Source organism: Antechinus flavipes, chromosome 1 (assembly GCF_016432865.1).
Source record: "Antechinus flavipes isolate AdamAnt ecotype Samford, QLD, Australia chromosome 1, AdamAnt_v2, whole genome shotgun sequence".
In the NCBI taxonomy this organism is placed as follows: Eukaryota; Metazoa; Chordata; class Mammalia; order Dasyuromorphia; family Dasyuridae; genus Antechinus; species Antechinus flavipes.
The window spans coordinates 11,197,399-11,220,660 of record NC_067398.1 but is presented as its reverse complement, the minus strand read 5'-3'; the positions used below and the strand labels follow the sequence as shown (position 1 = coordinate 11,220,660).

Below are 23,262 nucleotides of genomic sequence, written 5' to 3'. Positions count from 1 at the left end.
TCATGTAGACCCCAACTCATCCATGCCTTTCACTCTTTTGCTAATGGGTCCACTCAAATTGTGGACACTTCCTTGTGCTCCCTTGACATTGTAAGGCAATAAATGGCTCGTGTGGATCATTCTTACCATAAGAAAAGACTATCTCCCAATGAGTAATTTGAGTTTCTTAAATGGATACTATATGAAAAAGTTACAATACTCAATTCAGACAAGTTGACTATGATTTTAATATACTTTATTTAAAAAGTACACAGGTGTAAATTGGTGTCAATGGAACAAAGCAGAGAAGGACCACCACCTGTCTATCAATTAATGTCCTGTTTCTGATGAAGTGAGATTATCATATGGCAACTGCACATTTGCATGACCAGCAAAGTAAAAAGATAACCTTTTTTTTTTTTTTCTTGACATATCGTTAAGAGTTTATATCACGCACAGTTAAAATCATGAAATGCTGATGGTTGGACTATATTTCATGTCGTCTATGTTGCACCATATTTCAGTTCACAGTTTATCCATGTAATTAGCATGCCAAGTGAACAAACCAGTCAGTGTCACCTTGAGAAAAGCATCAGAAGCAGCGGGATCAGAAGGAGAACAGGCGTGGCACAGAGGCCCAGGGCTCCCCCACATTCTCTTGCATTTTCCTAAAGGAAAGGGTACAAGGATGGCATTTGGTTAACTTGAGAGTCTTCGAAAACACCTCAATGATTTCCAAAACACATTATTTTTCTGGACTGCGTTAGCAAAATTAACACAATAATGGTCTCCACAGAGGCTCTTCATCCTACAATATTTTCCTTTCTTTTAGATGTCGCCATGGCCAACAAAAAGGTTCCCCAGTGGTCAGGCTCCTAAGAATGGGCCTTTCTAGACTTAGGAAGACTTTCTCTTAGATAGCAGACCTACTTCAAAACTTCCAACTGGGTAAAATGCTCCAGAATTTCCATCCCAAGGTATAGCTTTTAAGAACCCTTAGGCCACCACTTTGATAAGTAGAACATTTAAAATTTAATAACACAAGGAAATATATTTGTTGATATCTCACTAGAGTATAGAAGAAAAATTCTGAATTTACATAAATGTATCAGATATTTTAAATCAGTGTTCATGCGCGATTGATGTAAACTGTTAAAGAAGAGCAGGGTCTTTGGCAAAAACAAAACAATTCTGCTTATGCTTTATAAATCAGCTATCTTTTAAAGAAAGGGGTTAGAAGGGGTAAGTCTTCTATTGTTTTATCTATTTTAAATTATTAACCTTGCTTTTTTTTTTTTTTACTTTGGGATACACATAGAAAAATAGGAATAGGAAATATAAAAATCCTAATCAATTGGTGTTAGAAATAGCAAACAAGGAAAATGTAATTTAGACCTATATCTTGCACTTATACTACAAAGATTTACAACAGGACAACATTCTTAAAATTTCTTTGACCTATAAATAGATTAAAAATGGAATTGTGAATGGGAGAACTTTCAAGAAATTTTTTAAAAATACAATGCATATTAGGAGAAAAAATAGTTGTGTTTGGACATACTTAAACAGAATATTAGATGATAAAAGAAATGTAAATAAAATTATAGAATATATTTTTGACCACCATGATGGCTAAAATATTAATGAAAATATATAAGGAACTCTGTTTTTTTTAAATTGTAGTGGTAGTTCCCAAATCACAGTGGATAGATGGGCAAAAGAAGTCAGCAGATAATTGTGTGAAAATGGAACAAATTATTCATAACTCAAAAATTCCCCATGCAAGTAATAATGAAATAGATAAAAATAAAATCACTTGGGGTTCCCATCACAAAACCATCAAACTGACAAAAAATAATTGAAAAAATAAAATTAAATCTAACAGTGTTGGGGATAAAGAAGGATGCTCATCCATTATTGGAAGAATTGTAAACCTTTTTCTTAGTAGAATTATCTGGGACTATGTATTATAATTTTATTACATAAAAATAACCATGTGGTGACCTCAGAAATTTTATTTCTAGGAATATAGTCTAAAAATGCTTTTTTAAAAAAGTGAACTACCCAAAGATTTTCATATTATTATCATATTTAATTGGGAAAGCTTTAAATAACCTAAATGTCCAACAATAGAAGAATGATCCAAAAAATAACATGAACTAGCAATTATGAGGAATGCAAAAAATTCTGCAAAGACGGAAGGGCAGGATGGCACAATGTGAAGAACAATGGATTCAGAGAAAAAAGTTCTACTGCAAATATTGCCTTGGCCTTGCGATCTATGACAAGTTGGGTGAGTCACTTACCCTCTTGGGTCTCATTTTCCTCATTTGTATAGTGAAAAAGTGGGGCTACAAAGCCTCTTTGTTTCCTTCTATGATCCCATGGCCTTTATAAAATAATGCAAAGTGGGGAAAAAAGGTAGAACTTAAGAATGAAAAGCATAGTAATAACATGAGAAATCCCACAGCTCAGAATTGTTGGATCAAATCAGAGTAATATTCAAAGATGGTATAAGTTATTTTAGGGAAAAGCTTACTGACACAAAGAAAATCTCAATGACAAACAATTTTCCTCCAGCGATATAGAAGAAAACAAAGAAATGAAAAAAAAAAAAATTAGGGCAGTTATGTTCAATCATAAACTCTTATGAAGTAAAGAGTAAAAATGTTTTAGAGCAAGAAAGATAAAGATAGAATGCCTAGATCTTAAATATGGTTTTGAAATATCTAGTAGTAGGAAAAAGGACACAAGTGATCACATAAGAATGTATAACCTAAGTCTTAGCCAATGACTAGGGCAAGGAATAGTATAAGTAGAGGGAAATTCTACTACTGATTTTATATGAAATGGATCATAGTTTAATGGAGTCCTTCATGTAAAGGTCCTTCTCTTTTTGGATCCATCTGAGTATGAAGATCTGAGAGAAAAAAGTGAATTCAAGGTAAAAAGACTCCTGATGAGGATTTTGAATAAGGGACTAAAAATTGTTCTGTGACATTTACGTGTTCAAACAGTGTTGAATGCCAATAATTGTTGAGCAAGTATAATATATCAATATTCAAATTGGTTTTGAAATAAAATCGTGAGTTAAAATAAAATACATTACATCCTTTAATGAAAGATCTATTGATTCACTATTCCCAATGAATAATTGTACTATTTGAAGCCTAGTTACTTAAACTGTAGTTTGTGATTTTTATATAGAGTCTCATAATTGATTGTAGGGGTCATGAAATTATGATTAATTATCAGTAAATAAATATAAATATTATTAATATTTATAAATACTATAAATAAATAAATAATTATAAATAAATAATAAATATTATTTAAAAAATTAAAAAAATCAGTAAATCAATAAAAATCAGTAAAATCAGTAAAATCAGTAAAAAACCTATATACCCAGGATCATGAAAAAATTTCTCAAGAAAAAAGGAGTTGTGAGTGGAAAAAGTTTAAGAAGCCCTGATCTAGATGATGGGTTGGAGCCAGGAAAGTAACTCCCATGATGCTAAGGCTTGCCTTATATCACCATCATTTGTCATATACCACTAGCATTTAGAGCATGCTAAATAAAACCATAGGAAAAGCATTGGACTCTGAATCAGGAAGACCTGAATTCAAATCTGACCTAAAACACTTCATAGCTGAATAAATCATTTAATTTCTGTCTATCTCATTTTCCTAATCTATAGAATGATGATAGTAATATGATAGTCATATCCTAATGTTGCCATAAGTGGGGGAAAGGAGAAGATTTATAAGGAACTTTGCAAATCTTAAATCTCTATGTAACTGCTAGCAATTAGCCTTTTATGATTCCAAATCTTCAGGTATGAATGTCTAAGAAAAGGGGTGGGTCTAAAAATGATTGGATTATTCCACAAGATTGTTGATTAGTAGCAAAGAGTTCACCCCAACTAATGACTGATTGTTTGATTAGAAAGACAAAAGTTCTAAAGCACATTTATTTCTTCCTAACTCTATTCTCCATCATCCCCACTAAGGATGGAGCTACTCCTTCAATGGAGGAATAAATAGCAAAGGTATGATGAAATACAGAAGGCAAAAATAATCCCCACTTTATTTTGGAATGGAGTCTATACTTTGGTAGCAAAGCCATCTTTCCAAGGGTGTTGTATTGGGATTAATGTGAAAAGTGCTTATTCTCAGAGCACCTGATGGTGGAGTGACTTGAAATACAGTGAGTATGTTTAAGGACAGGAGAGGGGCTGCTCCTGAAGGAGAAGATCATCTGGGAATAAACTTTATGAGAATTAACAAGTTTCCACAAGGTAGGCTAATCAGGAGGGCTAGAAGCAATGGGAGAGAGGCTTTGTTTAAAATGAAAATGAAGAATATAGAAATTCTCATATTTAGATTTCTCTGACTTTTTTCTTGGTAAGACCTTTAGAGGAAACTAAAATCTAAATTAAGGTGGAAATGAACGACAGTGTTTTGTATGATATGAGAAAGGGAAGAGAGAGAGCATAGTGAGAACCTATAATAATAAGAAAATGACTAAGAGATTTTTCTCTGCTTTATCTGGACTAGATAACTAATAGAAATATGAGGGATCAAAAGTCCATCTCCCAAAGGATAATTGGTCAGGTGATATAAATAAGCCGTCCTTGAAAGAAATATATACTATTAATCACCAAATGAAAGATTTTTTCATAGCATTGCAGTTTTTTGAAGTAATTTTTTAAATCTCTGTGTTTCATCTCCCATCCCAACAAATGTCAACAATGGAGGGATTTGGGGAATGGGTACAACTATTCTGGGAAGCAGTGTGGGATTCTACAAAGAAAGTGACAAACATGTCCATTCTCTTTAAATCATTCATTTCTCTACTACATACACACCCAAATATTTACAGCAGCACTTTTTGAAACTTCAAAAAACTGGAAACATGGGGAATTAGTATCCAAATTATAGCACATGAATGAAATTAAATATAATTTTGATAGAAGAAAAAAAGAAAATATGAAAACTACATAGAAATCCATGAGGATTTGTATGATCTGATGCAAAGTGAAGTGAGCAGAACCAGGAAAATAATATTTTTGATAACTGCCATATTATAAATGAAGTTTTTTAATCAAAATAAAAATTTGGTAACTATAATAAACAAAATTGACCTGAATTAGACATAGGAGATTGTATCTCCTTTCATTATGTGGGAGGGCACTATGAGTTCATTGGTTAATTTTGCTAAATTGCTTACCTTATCCCGTTTTTTTTTTCTTTGTTACAAGAGCTAACTCTCTCAATGGGAAAGGGAAAAGAACATATTGACAGTGAAAGTGATATAAAAACAGTACAAATATTTTAAATCCCTTTCATTTTGAACACCTTTTATTTGTTTATTTGACATCTTCTTGTCAAGGGGCCACAGAGATTGTGTCTTCTGTGGTGGAGTTCTGCTATACTTAGACTAATAAAGAGGAGGTAGGATTAGAAAGAAAAGTATTTAGCCTTGAATTATTATCTCCTTAGCACATACACTCAAATACACACACACATGTACATACCATACATGTGTACACACACAAACACCCTACAGGCACACATAACTCACACAGTCACTCATTTACTTAAGTTATGACTTACTTCAGGATGAAAGCCATGACAGGATTCTGGTCGCCTTCTGATTTTCTGTGATTTCAAGCGTTCACACTTAAGGGATTCATTATGTTTACTATAGTTAAGGAGCAATCTTAAGTATGTTATTTTTAAATACAGTTTTTTGAGTGGCTAGAACATGAATAAAATCTCCCTTAAGGACTTCTCCTTCTCCCTTCCCCCACCCCAAGAAAAGCCTGAAATAATATCTTGTCCCTTTCCCCCTTAAAACCCCAGAATACTGTGAGAATTAGCCATGTAATTTGATGAAGAATTCTGATTTACTTTAAATAATTGGATTTCATGCCAACAGTTCATCAGATAAAAAATGAGAATGTTTTCTTTTCCTGATTCTTTATAATTCCTTCCACCTTGGCTCACAAGCAGTAGCATGTGTGAAACGTGTGATTTGTGCAGGTGCTCGGGCTTGCCCAGGAAAGGATATACCTGATTTCAATTGGAGCCATGGTGATGGGTGACACAGAATCACAGGCACATTGGTTATCGACCACCACCATGAACAGATTGCTGCTTGGGATCTGCTGGATGACAAAGGACCTGCAAAAACAACAGGCAGAGAATCTCAATTCTTCATCTACCATCCACCAATAAGAGGCATCAGGGAATCATTGTTCCTTCCATCAAGATGTTGAGAACCTGAGATTTCACTGATATGGGAAATTACTGCACCAATACCAACCAGCCTATCCCTTATTATTCTGCAGAATTACTTGAAGTGCCAAAAAGTGTCAGAAAACAAGCATGATTTGAATCTAGTTATACTTAATTCATTTTCTAGCACTCAGACTCTCAAATTGCAAACATAATCCTGGGAAACTGAGGGAAAAAATGAAGCAAATATTGTCTCAAAAGCTGTGTTTCAAACTCCTCCAACCACATGCATTTCTTAGACTCTGGCGTTGTCTCTTGTATCGCTTTTATGCTGAAACAGAGTTAGCATTCAAATTGAACAAGCATAGATTTCAGGTTTACGATAGAGAGAAAAATGTCCTATATACTAAATCATAGCTAAAATCATAGAGATGTAATATATTAAATTCAACAATTCAGATATATTCCACAAGTACTTGTAATGTTCTGGACACTATATTGGGGAGTACAAATACAAGGACAAATACAACTCTCTGCACCCTCCAGTTCATGTTGCTTTTAAAGAGCTGGAATTCTCCTGATGTCTTATAAGAAGTGATATTGGGTCCACTGACAAGCAAATACTACACACACACACACACACACACACACACACACACACACACACACACACCAATAAATTCAAAGTAATTTTGGCTGCAGTGGGGCACTAAAATTGAGATGGTGAGAAAAATCACAAAATTCTTATATAAGAGATGACTTGAGGTGAGATTTGAAGCCAGTTCAGGCTTTTAGGAGGAAATAAAGGAGTATATTCCACTCTTGGAAGCCAGCTCATGCAAAGATGAAGAGATGGAGAAAAAAATTGAATATAATACACGAGGAACTAACAGATTGTCCAGTCTGTTCACAATATAGTATATAAGCAGGGAAATACTGTGTAGTAAACCTGGGAAGGAAGGTTGAAATTATGCTGTGCAGAGCTTTAAATGCCCTCCCAAAAAAGATCTCCCTTTATTCTGAAGAGAAGAAGAAAGCATAGGAGTAAAGATGTGATATGATTTAGTCTTTGCTTTTAAAATTTTAGGAGGCTTAAAGTCTAGGAAAGAAATATACACAGTTAAATCAAAAAGCATTTCTTAAGTGCCTACTATGTGCTGTTCCCAAGTATGCAAAATGTCAGGGGAGGTAACAGGAGGAAATCAAAATCAAAGAGGTCTTTCTGGATGAGATGGCATTTAAGTTGGTCTTTTCCAGTTGAGTTGGGATTTCACAGGAAAAGAAGACAGGACATTCAAGTTGAGGAAAGTGAATGAGAGAAGTCACAGTCAGAAAAGTGTGGAATATGGAAGGGGATGCAAGAGCACAGGGCTTGTGCAAGAAAGGAATAGGAAATGAGGATGAAGAGAGAGTGATGTCAGATTGTAGAAGACCCAAAATCAATCCTTTTCCACCTACTGATATTTTTACTGGACAAAAATAATCTTTTTGGCCAACAAGCAGCTCATTCGGATTTGTCTCTGAAAGCCGACATTTTCAACTTGAGTAAATTCAAAGGCTAAGGTTATTTTTGCTTTATGAAACATCCTAACAACGTAAGGGCAAAGGTCAAAATATGAATATCCTCCTTTGAAATTCTTCACATCCTATTGGTCTAGGTCCTTTACTTCATCTCATCTCCTTCCATCCTCCTCTTCTCTCAATGGCTCATTGTCAATTTTCCTTAATTTTAGTGATTTCCTTCTGAGATTCCCCCCAATTTAACCTGTCTATATCTCATTATATATAATTGCTCCTATGTTATTATTAGATTATGAATTCCTTAAACCCAGAAACAACATTTTTACCCCCTTTGTAGCCCCAGAACTTAGCACAGTGCTTGATGGATAGTAGCTGCTGAAAAAAAACCTAGTTAATTGATTTAGCTTTAGCTTCAGCCTCCCATAGTATCCTTTCTCTACCCCACCCCTCCACATGAACATGAAACTACCCAGGTTTCCCCAACATATATTTAAGAAGTTCTTTTGAATTTTTTTAAACTTTCAGGTTTAAAGGCAAAATGACACAATAGATAGGGAGTGAACCTCAGGGTCAGGCAGACTTGCATTGAAGTACTTCCTCTGCCATTCTGCCCAGTGTACTTCTCTGGTCAATCATTAAGCTCTCAGAGCCTCCGGACAATTATCAGAAATTCTAAGTTGTAGGGGAGCAGCTCTGACTTGCATGAGCAGAGGGACTTTGTGGAAATTTCCTATAGCAATAAAATCTTAGGTCTGGTAGAAAAAGTTATTTGTTTTTTTTTTTTTTTTGTTTGTTTTTTTTTTATATTTAGTTACTGTCAACAACAAACATTTATTAAGTGCCTACTATGTGCTTGGGTCTATCTAAGCACTGCAGGTAATAAAAAAGAAAAAGATAGCTCCCTCCCCTTTTAAGAACCTTATATTCTTGGTGGGGGTGGGGGAGCTATAAGATTATATAAGTAAATACAAAAGAAGTTCAGTCATTTTTCAGTGGTGTCTGACTTCTCAAGACTCCCCTGGGGGTTTTCTTGGGAAAGATACTGGAGTGATCTGCCACTCTCTTCTTTAGTTCATTTGACAGATGAGGAAATTGAGGCTAACAGGATTAAGTGACTTGCCCAGGATCACACAGCAAAAAAGATTTGAACTCAAGGTCACCGCACCTGGCTGCCCATAGAATCAAAATGTACAAAAATGAGATATAAGCTATTCATTGTCCCTGCATGGGTGAGAGGCACTGGCCTCGAATGCTTAGTGGCACAGGGGGCAGAGCACTGGGCCTAGAGACAGGAAGATGAATTTTCATCTGCCCTCTAACACTTTAGTAGTTGTGTGACTTGACACAATCTCAGCCTGCCTTAGTTTCCTCATCAGTAAAATGGGAATAACGAAAGCATTTACCCTCCAGGATGGTTGTGAGCCTCTAATGAGTAGATATTTGGAAAGCGCTTAACAGGGTCTAACACATAGTAGGCTCTTTAAAAATGCCCGTTTCCTTGATTCCTGTTTCCCTCTATCCAGTGAGATAAGAAATTCTCGGAGAGCCCATTGCGTCTACTTCCCACAGCTGGGAGACACTGAGGAAAAGGCCGCTTTCTGCAGGCCCTGGAGGCTAAGACCTGGCTGCGGACGGACAATCCAAGCCGCCAAGCGGCCCTGCTCCTGCCGGCTTTTCCTGGGTTCCCTTCATGGGCCACGGCGGCACAGCGCCCCGACCTTGCTGAACCCCGGGCCCTGTGCAGCGGCTCGAGGAAAGGGCCGGTTATGGAGTCAGAGCCAAGGACAGCGGCCTTCGGCTGCTCCCGTCAGAAAGGACTTCTCCGAACAGTCACCGGGCGCGGCCATGGCCCCGAGCAGCCGCCAGCGCGGAGCCCTCCGGAGGCGGCCACGGCCTGAGCCTCCGTCCGCAGGCTGCTCCCAGGCTGCTCCCAGGCGGCCCCTCGGCTCCGACCCGCCGCCGCGGAGGAGACAGCGCTCGGGAGCGCGAGGGCCGAGTAGCCCCTGCGGCTGGCTCCTGTGAGCTCGGCGCTTAGCGGGCTCGAAGCCGGAGGCTGAAGGGGATGGGCGGCTTTAGGGTCATTTTCACTCACATCCAGGTCACAAATGTTCCAGAATCCTTTGTTTAGTGTCCGGGGCCAACGAGAGCAGCCACGGCTCATTTTCTTTCAGCGTTATTTCCTGAAGACATTGGAGTTCAATGGCTTTTTCCTGATCTGTTCGCTCTCAAGGAGCTCGAACTTCTCGGGAGAGAAGGATAGTGGGGGCCAAAGATTGAACCCCGGAGGGAACTGTTAGTAACAGTGATTGTGCTGACATCATCCCCGCCTTGAGATTGAGGTAGAAATGGTTCGGGGTCAAGTCAATATTCTGTTAATATTCCTTTTATAATCAACATTGCCTTGGCTATTTTACAGCTGGATAAAATAGCTTCTTTTGTGGTTGGAAAAATATTATGGTTAATAACAATAAGGATGATGATGAGAATAGGATCCCCTACCTAGCAATGCATTGTAAACTCCCTGAAGGAAACAACTTTTCTTTCTCCCTCTCTCCCTCCCTCCCTCTTTCTCTTGCTTCTTCCTTCCTTCCTTCCTTCCTTCCTTCCTTCCTTCCTTCTTCCCTCCTTCCCTTTCTTCTTTCCTTCCTTCCTTCCTTCCCCTATTCTGTCTCTTGTTCCTTATCCCCCTCTCTGTGTCTTTTTTTCTCTCTGTGTGTCTCTCCCCCTCTCTCCCTCTCCCTCATTCCCTTTCTTTCTCCCTCCCTCTTCCTCTTTCTCTCCCTCTTTTTCTTCATCTCTTTCTCGCTGTGTGTCTTGGTCTAGGTCTCGGTCTCTCTGTCTCTGTCTCTGTTTCTGTCTCTCTCTCTCTCTCTCTCTCTTTCTCTCTGTCTTGTCTTTTTGTCTGTGTATCTCCCTCCCTCCCTCCTTCCCTTCCTCTCTCATATGCCCAGTATAGAACACAACACTTGAAACATAACATGCTTAATAAAAACTCCCTAAATTGAATTAAAGTCACTTGACTTTTCTGTACCTATTTCCTCAATTCTAAAATAGAGATAGCAATCTCTTCTTTAAATATCTCATGTGGATATATTGTATGGATGTGGGTGAATATCACTATAATAACATACTGACATAATGTCAATATATCTGTGAAAATCATAAAATTAATAAATGTGAACATAGTTTGAAAAATATGGCATGCTTTCTATGCTATAAAATATGTACTTGTGGAAATCACTTAAGAAAAGTCATAAAAATACTATTAGCCTACTTCTTGACCCATGGCATGTCAGCCTCAGTTTCCTCATCTGTAAAATGTGGAAAATAAAGTTTCTACCTCACAGGATTATTTTGGTAATCAAATGAAATAATATATGTAAGACTTTGTAAGTATTATATTACTATCTAAAAGGCACACTATTAACATTATTATGGCTGTAGCAGTAGATGCATTATAAAAAGTTTCTCTATTTCCACTCTACCCTATCCTTCCACACACCTACACATATACATATTCTCTATTCCTGCCAAACCACCCCACTTACTGCTTCTTGTATGGACATGATATAATCAGTCTCCACACTTTTGTGCTGGTTGTTCCTATTACATGTAATATTCTTGCCTCCCGGCCATGGCCATCTCTTTGGATGCTTAGGTCCCCTGAAGGCCACATTGAGCAATAGTTTCCATAGATGTTTTTCTTGATTTTCCTAAATATAGCTTCCCCACCCCCATCCTCCCCCTCACTGCTTTGTATTTAAAGTGACTTTGTATTAATTTTGTATGTTTTGTATTTACTAACACATGAACCTGTTGCTTCTCCTGGTAGAATATAAAATCCTTGAGAATGAAAGCTAATTTTTTTTAATCTTTCAAGTCACTGACATATAGTAGGTGCTCAACAAATATTTATTCAGTTCAACTAGATTAAATTCATTAAGATTCTGTTTGAGCAGGAGAAGTTCTTTACATTCTATTTGGAAGGGGAAAAAAAACAGTCCCCTAAAAAGGTATTGCCAACGGAAAGATTAAATACTTTTCCATATTTTAAAAACTTACTGTCTGTGCATTAAAATGATGCGTTGGAGGGATCTGGGCAATGTTAGCTGGAAGTTTCTGTGCACACTCTATCTTTATGGTCCAGTGTGCAGAGTTGAACTCTATAAAGCACACCTCCAACCAGCTGGGCCAAGGAGCAACGCTGACATCAGCGTCACGGAGCATCTGGGGCTTGGCGGCCTTGCATGTGGGAGAAGAGGGGCCCATAAAAAGGCCAGGAAGCACATTCCTGACCAGAGAATGACAACGGCGGTTTATGGGCAGGAACAGCTCAAAATAAATGAGGTCCCAAAGTGGGTGCCTGTGTGGGGGCGGGGTGGGGGAGGTGGTTCTGAAGCATCCACTCTCAGGACTGAAACAACCCAGTCCTGCCTTTTCCCAGAATTACAGAAGAGGGCCCGGGAGGGATTGTGAGGCTCTATTCATGGGTCAATGAGATATTCCATGGGTAGCTTTCCCTCACCAGTATCAACCTAAAGTGAATTTTTTTTTGGGGGGGGCATGGTAGATTTGTAGACAAATAACTGAGATGTGGGTGGGCTGCCCGGTTCAACAGAATTCAATTCTTACTCTTGTCCCTCCCTATTGTTCCACAAGATGGGTATATTCTAAACAGACTCCTCAACTATATCTCCCAACAACTACCTCTCAGAATGCATTTATCTGACAGCAAGCTAGTCAAGGGGGTTTGCTCTGCCCTCTATCCACTGTACCACCTAGCTGCCCCTATCAATAGATAGTAGAAGTTATATAAATGCTTATTTTCCTTGCCTTTCCCCTTTTCTAAGTTTTTCATAAACTCATATCTTCTTGTCCCCATTTTGATTGTTCTCTTCTGGATGCAGGGATCATGTCTTTTTTCTTCCCTTGAACCTTTCACTGGATCTAGAGTAGCTCCAGTTGGCCACAAAATAATCAAAGCTCAGCTGGTGTTTATAGGAGGAGTTTTAAAAATGAAATATCCTGAAAAAAAGGAAGAGGGAATTAGGCTTTTTTTTTTTTTTAATAGCTGCTTGTCTAAGCAGTACCAGAATTAACATTGTGATAAAATAAAAGAAGGGGAGGATGATCTCTCATACAAAGATGGCATCTACAGGCATGAAGGCCCTCCTTATCAAAAAGGGGGAGGAGCTCTTTTTCTTATATCATGACAGTCCATAATATTGCCTGCTTATGACATACAGCTCACTTGCTAATCTCATGTTAGATAAACACTAGACCTCATCCTCCCAACGAGGAGGTGACTATCGGCCGCTCAGAGAATCAAAGTCCCAAAGTTCCAGAGACATTGGTGGACATCTAAGGGAACATGGTCTCTCTGACACAGACAATTGGTGGACGTCGATGACTTTTGCTTGAAGAATGACAATGATGGGGAACCTTTCTCCTGAGCCCATTATACTTTGAGAAAGCTTTTCAAGATTAAGCCTCAATTTGCAGCTTTGGAAGCATTGTAGCTGGCTCAACTACTGTTAGGTGGATAGATAACTAAGAGGAGTTAGTAACTTCTGAGTTCAGGATTTGGGGAGAGAGGTCGAGGCAGGAGACCAAAAGAATGACGGCAAGGACTTTGTAGACATGTGCGGGTCATACAAGTGGACAAAGAGACAACATGGAGCCCTGGGAAAAGATTTCCTGGGGTTAAAATATCACCTCTGTATAAAGTATTCCAAATTTTGGAATATAGAAAGAGTGGAGTTGGGAGTTAGGAGACGAGTTCTAATTCTGCTTCTGTGTCTCGCGTTGGCATAGTTTATAGCAGGCTGGGCGTGGAGAAAGCAAGCCCAAAATTCTGCCTCTGTGATGTCTTAGCTGTATGACAGACAACAGGCAAGTCACTGGATCTCTCAGACATGTCCTTTCCTCATGTGAAACTGCAGGGATTGGACCCAGTGGTTCCAACGTCACCTAAAACTATGGTGCTTTAATGGGCAGTCTGGAAGTTAAGAAGAGCAGGACTCGACTCCTGTCTCTAATATAATATATACTGGACAATCCCCTTACATTTTCTTAGACTCCGTTTCCTCCTCTGTAAAAGGGGATGATGAGGAAATTTCCACCATTACCTTCCAGGGATTTTTGGTGAGGACAATTAGAGAGTTGAGAAATTAGCATTGTCAAATGCTCAGGTCTTAGGGATCTTTTTAAAAAATCTATTATTTTAATGCAAGGCAATCGGGGTTTAGTGATTTGCTCAGGGTCCCACAGCAAGTAAATGGCAAATGTCTGAGGCTGGATTTGAACTCAGGTGCTCCTGCCTCCAGAGCTGGTGCTCTATGTATTGTGCTACTTAACTGTTCCAATACCTAAGAATTTTAAGTCCAACCCCTTGAGCTTACAAATGTAGAAACTGAGTCCCAGTGAGATTCAGAGATTTGCTCATAGTCTCCCCGGTAATTATTAGCAAAATTGAACACAAATTCTGACTCCAAGGCTAATTACTATTGATACTATTAGTGCTTACATTTATTTTTATATTCACTCTACCTTACTATTGTTCTCAAAAGGTTGCACCAGAAGCCTGAGGAAATCCAATGCCTCTCTGTGGCCCACTTACTGCTGGGAAAGAAACCATCGATGGGCAAGACGGGGCTGAACAATTCCATGCAATTTGCTTCAATTCTGCGAACATCCGTTAAAGCCTAGCACATAGTAAGGCACCGTGCCAAGTGCCTGGGATACAAAGAAAGGCAAAAACAAATGAACAACAGAAAGGAAAACCATCCTGGGGGCTGAGATTATTATAAGGAATAACCAAAGGTTCTCGAGAGCCACACACAATGCTCTTTATTCTGTAGAATTTCATGTCCTTAAGTGTCTCTCTCATAGAATCACCACATTCCTCCCTGTCCCACCCCACCTCCCCACACAGCAGACACACCTCAGCCAGAGGGATGCTGTGTGGTTTCTTTTCTCTATCCCTGTACTCCAATCTTCTCTCTCTCTCTCTCTCTCTCTCTCTCTCTTCTCTCTCTCTCTCTCTCTCTTTCTCAGACACACACACACACACACACACACACGCGCGCACACTTTTGCTCCCATGGAAAAATTTTTTGTCCTCAAATTTAAGCATGAAGATTAAATAGTACCATTCCATTGTCTAAATCTTTTGTTATTTTCAGTTATTTTTTTTTAATGTCCACAATAGAAGCATAAAGGCATCCCCTTTGTGGCGGCTTGTCATTGATGCACGCAGTGTTATAAAGGGCTGAGGAAGAAGCTTTGTCTAGAGAGCACAATATCCTGCTGACTTGCTGATTATCTTGGAGACAGAGTCTGAGTCAGTAAAAACTGCACCTCATGACTGGGCCCTCGGGAGTTCAGCTCTCATTCAGGGGACACAAGATGCACACCTTGAAACCAGCCTGGATGGGGAGTTCTGTCCAAGGTACTGTCATCAAAAGGCCGGTACTTTTGAGGCATTTGAAATAGAAGGAAAAAGCCAGCAAGAGAAACAAGAGGACCGTCCCATGAGGAAGGGAGATTCAAAAACAATTGTCGATAAAAAAAAGTTGCCCTAAGATGGATTACTTCATTGCTGGCAGGTTTCTATTTTTTTGCTGGGGAGGTCCCCAGATAATCCCTAGGAATTAGAACATGCCCAATTTCCCTCTAATCTTGGAGGAAGTGCGTGACACCAAATAACAGCACTGCCAGGCTGACTGCCATTTTTGAGGCTATTTCTTGCTAGGCAGAAGCCCTTAATACTGAAAGTGGATTCAAAAAGTCATGGATGACTGTGCTCAGCATCTGATTCTGGTTTTCTACACTATATGGACCACACAGTTCCTATCTTAGGGTAACAGATCATATTTGCAACATGATCGGTGACCTCCTTTTACACAATACTATAGAAAAGAATCATTTTTAAACTCAGAAAACTGTAACAATAATGTGTGAATTGCTTGAGATCAGGGATGTCCTTTTGCCTTGGGTAAGCATTTAATAATTGCTTGTTGATATATTTATTAATTGCACAATACTGTGATGATTCCACTCACTTCTAACAGCGGAAGGATGAAGACTTCATTGTTGAAGTCATTGGGAAGAATTTTACTGACTACCTTTTTGGAAAATTCAATTGAGTAAATTATTATTAGCGATACTAGGGGTCAGACTCTGCTAGAAGCTGGTGATATGAAAAACATAATTACAAACCATTCTAGTATGGAAAGGCATTTTATAAACTAGATTTAGGGAGCAAGCCTGGTAATCTTCACACAGAAGCACATCAAAGTCTAAAACCGTGGACTGTGATGTTTTCTCTGCCCATGTAATAACTAAATGTAGAATGTAATGCAAATTCTTTGAATTCAGGAGCTGTCTCATTTTTGTCTCTGTAGCACAGTGTTTGCCCTGTTTAAGATGTTTTCAAAAAGGTTGTTCTGTGCGAAAATCAATAGAGATGGCTCTATAAGTTAGGTTTCAAGTTAAAAGGAAAAGGAAAGGGGGAAAAGGGATGAGAGGGGGAAGAAAGAAGAGAGGAAAGAAAGAATGAAGGGGAAGGGAAGGAGGAGGGGATAGTTAGCAAAAGAGGTATAAAAGGAAAGATTAGAGAGGTAGAAGATCCAGGAGAACGTGGATCCTAAACTTGAGGGATAAAAGATTATCCAGAAGGTGATGGTGGCAAGTAGACAAAAGCTTCCGATAAGCCAAAGAGGTCAAAGACCACAAAAGAGCATTACTGTTGAACCTCCTTTCCCATTTGGCCAATTCTATTTTTAACTTGTTTTCTTCAATAAATTCCACTCCTCCAATTTGGACAATTGCATATTTTAAGGGATTGTTTTCTTCATTAAATTTTTATGCTTCTTTTTCTTTTCTTTTCCCAATTTTTCTTCTACCTCTCTTATTTCTTTTTTTTTTTCCTTTGCTGAGATAATTGGGGTTAAGTGACTTGCCCAAGGTCACACAGCTAGAAACTGTTAAGTGTCTGAAACCAGATTTGAACTCAGGTCCTCCTGACTTCAGGGCTGGCATTCTATCCACTGTGCTACCTAGCTGCCCCTTCTGAGTCATTTTAAACTCCTTTTTGTATTCTTAACTTGAGATCAGTTCATCTTGTCCATTGAGGCTCCATATGCGTGCATTTTGATTATTGTCTTCATCTGAGTTTGTGTTTGGATCTTTCCTGGTACCATAGTCATTTTCTATGATCATGGCTCTTCTCATTTCTTGCTCATTTTTTAGCTTATTTCTTGACTTTTAAAGTTGGTCTCTGCTTCTAGGGCACAGGGAGCTGTTCCAAGCTTCTTGTGCTGGAGTCCAGGGACCAGGTCACTAGCTTTTCACTTCTGATCCAGGACCTCAGGGCATCTATTGCTGAACTGTGCTATGGCTAGCCCGGTCACCTTCTGTGCTGGGCTCTACTCTCCACTTACCCAAGGAAAACAGACATTTTCTAAAGTCCTTCTAAGTTGTCTTAAGTTGGAAAATTGTTTCACTCTTTCTTTTTGTGGATTTTATTGCTCCAGAATTCTTTTGGAGCTTTTCAGGGAAACTGGGAAAAAGTAAGGCAACTTCCTGGCTTTTCTCCACCATCTTGGCTCCACCTCAGATTAGTTCTTCCCTTCTACTTGGGCCCAAGGTGTGAGATATGCCATGTTCAGGAGAGAGAGAGATCTGAGGAAGGAATAGAGTTGATTTTTTGGAATGCTTTCCTTATATAGAACCCATGACATTTCCTAAGTCACTTTCTCCATGTACCTTCCTCATGAACAGTACTTTTTAAAATGTTGTCAAAGGACAGAAGCTGAGTTCCATGTTGTTTTTTCTCTTCAGTGACCCCACTTAGCAATCGGGGATCTTTTCCATTTATGACTTGGGCCATCGTTAATTCATCACCACACATAGATGCAAAGTGGGGCATCTAAGCCTGCTGACATTTTTAGACATTCAAAAGTCAGGTTCTCATTACCATGCTCTGTGCTCAGGGGGACATACTTTTCTATGCTCTGTACATACAGTAGGCAGTAACAATAAACACATGGCCTATATACTCTTAATTCCTAGACATGTTTAAAACAGTTCAACAGAATTAATTTAATATGTCCATAGACATTTACAGTTTGCTTTTTTTTTTTTTTTTCAAGAACTAAAACTCAGGATAATTCATTCCCAGATGTCTCAGGCTCATTCATGTGGTTTGATAAAAGACCGAGGACCATAAACGGTACAGAATGCATGAATCATGCATACCTGACAGTCCCTGAAAGAAGGTTAAGATTGTTGGTGGGGAGGAAAGGATCTATTTCTTGTCCAGTCAAATATTAAAATATAAACATGGTCAAGAAATGAAGCAGAGAGAAAATGGCACTCCCCCACCTAAGATCAACGGAGAGAGCAGCCCTGCGGTTGAGCCCTGCTTGGGAAGGAAGTGCTAATGGGGCCCGGCAAAGAGAGCCAGACATCTGTCAGCTTCCAGGTGACTTTTAACCTTCTACACCTTCATGTCCTCCTGGTCAATTTCAGATTTGCCTGCTCGGGAGGAAAGACCATTTCAGGAAAGCCCGGGATATTTCCTGAAGATAAATTATGGGACAGAGGCTAGTGACAGGGCTCGGCTGGTGTTTTACTCCCAGGGGAAAAAAAAATGAATGTTGAGGTCATTGTGAGTGTTTCTGGGAAATTCATAGAGGTGGGCTTGTCCCAGGGTCCTAAAGAAATATTCCAAATAGCTAAGTGCTCGGCATTTTAATCATGAACTTAGGAGGAGCTGCCTTTGTCCGCTCCAGTTTGGGGCACGCAGATGCTTTGGTGGGACATTAAATTGATGGAGCTTACACAGACGCCACTAATAGACAATGAACTTGCTTAGAAATGAGCATGATGGAAAGAGACCCCGCATCTCATTCTGGATATTAGGCAATACCTTCTGTGGTTCCAAACTGCTCCTTGCTATGAAAATTATTATTATTAACTACCCAAATCCCCTTAGGAGGTGAATAGGACTGCAGACTGTGGAATAGAATAACCTTAGAAAAATGAAAATTATAGGAGAATTTAAGTGTAACAAAAAGGGCCAAAGGTGGGCAGAAGCAGGCTGTAGAATTTTATCATTTAAGATTTGTGGACTGAAGGTCAGGAGAGGCGGATTCAAAATCAAACTTCTGCACTTGCTACCTCATGTGCCCTTTCACAAATCAGCTTCTTGATCTTTGAAGTGAAGGGGTTGATCTCCCTCTGAAATCCTTTCTAGCCTTAAATCTGTGGTCCTACAATCAGGGGACAAAGGATTGAATTTCTCTGAGTCTCAATTGCCGTGGGACCTGAGGCAATGGACAACCTCTCTGGACTTCAGTTTCCTAATCTATGAAATGAGAAAGATACCTCTCTAGAGTCCCTTCTGACTCTGATGTGATGTTCCTATGAGCTCACGTAGCAGAAGAGATGGGCTCTGAAATTGTAGAGACAAGACATACACCTTTCAAAAGCCAAGTTCATGCTCTGGATGATAGAAGAAGTTTTTTTGGCAGCTGAGTTTTTATTTTTGTTTATATTTAGAAACTTTAGCTAAAATGGATCACAGATCAAGAGCTGAACCAAAAAAAAAGAAATCTTGTTTGGTTTAGTAATTGATCCTGGTGCAGAATCACACTCTTCTACAAATAGTTTGAGGTCTGTGTTATCATTTGGAAAATACAGTAGTAGCTTCAGAAAAGGGAATAGAAATCAGTGACATCAAATTGACTATTATCACAGGAAGAAAATAAAAATTGAAAACTACAAGCAATATTATATGGACTCATTAAACAGATAGTTAACTAGACAGAAGGAGAGAGACAGACAGGAAACAGAGACAGAGACAGAGAGAGAGAGGGGAGGGAGAGAGATGGAGAGATGATAGATAGATAGATAGATAGATAGATAGATAGATAGATAGATAGATAGGCAGACATATAGGTAGATGATAGAACAGATCAATAGATAGATTGGCAGACATACTGGTAGATGATAGAATAGATAGGTAGGTAGGCAGGTAAGTAGGTAGATAGATAGATTCTTCCCATTAAGGAAACTAAGCTGAGATGTCTGAGAGTAGGATGTTTTGTTTTGTTTTGTTTTTCACTAGTAAACACTGAGAATAACTGAAACACAGATGTATAATACCAGAGAATCTCTGAAGCCTTCCTACTCTCTTGGGAGACAGCTTAATGAAGTGCAAAGAGAATGGATTTAGAGACAAAGAACTTGGATTTAAATTCCATCTCTGTCACCTATGTGATTTTAGACGGATCACTTCCACTCTCTGGTACTATGCTTCCTGTCCTATAAATTGAGGAGGTGGGAATGAATGGCCTCCGGTCATCGTAGCTCTGAATCAATGATTCTCCTTTCACAGGGGAGGAGATGGCATAGTGAATAGACTGCTAGGACAGGAGTGAGGAGGACCTAAATTCAAAATCAGTTTCAGACATTTTCTACTTGTATGACACTAGTTAAATCATCTAACTTCCTTGTTCCCCAGTTTGCTTATCTATAGAATGGGGATGAAAGTTATAATACTTTGCTCATAGGGGTATTGTAAGGATCAAATGAGATAATATTTGGAAAGTGTTACAAATTTTAAAGTTCGATAGGAAGTTAGCCTAACATGTAGACCCATAGATAGACAGGTGAGCCTGGAATCTGGGGAATTTGAATTCACATCTGGCTTCAGAAACTGGCAATATGACTCTGGGCAAATCACAACCTCTGACTCAGTTTACCCAACTATAAAACAGACATGATCACAATAGCCTAATTCCAAGATTATAGTAAGGATAAAATGATATAATATTTGTTAAACACTTTGCAAATCGTAAAGCTCTGCCTAAATATCAGTTATTGTTATTATTGTTAATAATAATATTATTAACATCACTGCAGTAGTAGTAGTAACAGCAGCAACAGCAACACAAGTAGTAGCAGTAATAAGAATAGTAGTAGTAATAGTAGTAGTAGTACGGGTGATGGTAGTGGTAGCAACAGCAGCAACAGCAGCAACAGTAATAGTATTAGTGGTAGCAGTAGTAGCCATAGTAATAGTAAAACAAATAGTAGCTATCATTAATCTAATACTTAAAGTCTAGATTTCACAGGAGGAAACTACAACAGGAGCATTCGGATGACTTGCCCAGGGACATATAGCTACTATTTCTAAGAGGTGGGATTTGAACCCTTTTCCTATGATTGGCTAGACAGGCAGTGCTCCAGCTGTTAGATACTGATATCTTGCTTGACAATTAATTTTGCAGATGAGGAAAATGATTCCCTGAGAGGGTCAGTGATTGGCCCCAGGTCATAGACAGTAATACTAGAGTGAAGCTGTGAGCTCCCTGGGGCCTCCGATCCCGCCGTCACTCCTTTATCGCACGGAATTTCACGGTCTCGTGAGCACCTCCTAATTTTGCTGATATTCTATCATTCCATCACGGCCCATCGTGTTTCCTCCCATTCTTTGCAGTGATTAAGCTCCTGTGAGAAGGTCTGCCATTTCAAAATCAGGAACTACCAAGTGAGGAACAGATATTTTTGTGTGGAGAGGAGGGATTCTTAAGTCTTCTACATTGAGATCAACATGGGACTGTTATTTTTCTTTGTTTGCAGGAGGAACCTTCCGTCTCTCCCTGATCGAGCTGGGACCCGAGGATCTTAACAGGCTCATCTAATTCAAGGCTGAACAAATAGATGGAATTTCTGAGGGATAAGTACAAAGTCCTATATTTGGGTTCAAAGCCACAGTTTCCCATAACATTCTGTGTTTATTTGTTTCCTTCACTTTAACAATAGAAACGCTAACTGTGCCCAGAGCCAGGAGACCTATGGTTGGACTGATATTTGTTTGAAAAGAAACTGGAGCTACAACTTCTTACACATCAACAATGTGACGTGTGCTTCCCCATCCCCCAAAACAACAACAACAAAGGTAATGAGATCTTGGGCTATTTTAAGACAAGCATAATAAGGAAGGGCCAGCCTTGGTCAGATGACAACCAAAATTTTTGCTCACTTCTGCCTGACCTAGAAAAGAGAGAGCATTCATAGAAAGACAACCAGGTCCTTGAGTTCATGCCCCATCAGAATTAGTGGAAGGCACTAAGGTTAGTCTTAAAGGGAAGACAAGAAAGCTTCTGAGGCAGAGAGTATAGAATAATGTTCTTGTTCAATCTTTTTTCAATCATGTCCAACTCTGCGTGATCACATTTAGGGTTTTCTTGGCAGAGATACTGGAGTGTTTTGCCTATTTCTTCTCTAGCTCATTTTACAGATGAAAGAACTGAGGCCCAGGATGACACAGCTCATGCATGTCTGAAGCCAGATTTGTTGGTTCTTTTTTTTTTTTTTTGTCTTTCTTCTCATTTTATTTTTTAAAATAATTTTTTTTAGTTTTCAAAGTTTAGTTTAGTTTTAAAAACTAGTTTGCAGTTAGTTACATGCAAAGATGATTTTCTGCATTCACCTTTGCAAAACCTTGTGTTCCAAATTTCCCTCCCTTCTTTCTCTCCCTCTCCCCTCCCCTAGACACCAAGCAATCCGACATAGGTTAAACATACAATTCTTCTATACATATTTCCACAATTATGCTGCAAAAGAAAAATCAGATCCAAAAGGGAAAAAAATGAGAAAGAAAACAAAAAGCAAGCAAACAACATAAAAGTGAAAATATTATGTTATGATCTACAGTCAGTCCCCATAGTCCTCTCTGTGGGTGCAGATGGTTCTCTCCCTCCCAAGTCTATTGGAATTTACCTGAATCACCTCATTGTTGAAAAGAGGCACATCTGACAGAATTAATCATCACATTATCTTGTTGCTGTGTACAATGTTCTCTGGGTTGTCCTCATTTCACTTAGCATCAGTTCCTGTAAGTCTCTCCAAGGGTCCCTGAAACCGTCCTGCCAATAGTTTCTTATAGAACAATAATATTCCATAACATTCATATAATACAACCTAGTCAGCCATTCCCCAACCAATGAACATCCATTCAGATTCCAGTTCCTCACCACTACAAAAAGGGCTGCTACAAACTTTTTTGCACATGTGGGTCCTTTTCCCCTTTTTATGAGCTCTTTTGGATACAGACCCAGTAGAGACACTATTGGATCAAAGGGTTTTATATCACAGATTTTAGTACAGTTTTATAGCCCTTTGGGCATAGTTCCAAAATACTGAGGCCAGATTTGAACTCAGAAAGATGTGTCTTTTTGACAGCAGTCCTGGGGCTCCATGAATTATGGCACCACTTAGCTGCCCTGCCCAGAGCGATAGGACTGCAAGTATCTGAAGCTGAGTCCTATCAAAGAGAAACCAAACTTGCTCTGCTTGGCCCCAGAGGTTAGACAAGAGTGATGTGGGGGAGTGGGGATGTAGGCTTGATGGAAAGAAAATAAAACAAATTTCCTAATCATTGGAGCTCTCCAAAAATAATAAGGGTTGACTCCGAAGGTGGTGGGTCAGCTATGAGGGAGGTCCCTTCTA

At 39.0% G+C, this 23,262-nt stretch overlaps 1 protein-coding gene across 2 annotated transcripts in view; it reads right to left on the bottom strand.

Annotated features, from left to right (window-relative positions):
- Positions 1-218: 218 nt before the first annotated feature.
- CACNA2D3 (calcium voltage-gated channel auxiliary subunit alpha2delta 3) overlaps positions 219-23,262 on the bottom strand; it is a 1,005,807-nt gene continuing 982,763 nt past the window's right edge. For both annotated transcript variants that reach the window (XM_051978988.1, XM_051978997.1), the window contains 3 exons: positions 6,053-6,165; positions 5,596-5,678; positions 219-647 (listed from right to left, as the gene is read on the bottom strand). In XM_051978988.1, coding sequence (XP_051834948.1) covers positions 555-647; positions 5,596-5,678; positions 6,053-6,165 — 289 coding nt within the window. In that variant the 3' untranslated portion in view covers positions 219-554. The remainder of the gene's footprint in view (positions 648-5,595; positions 5,679-6,052; positions 6,166-23,262) is intronic.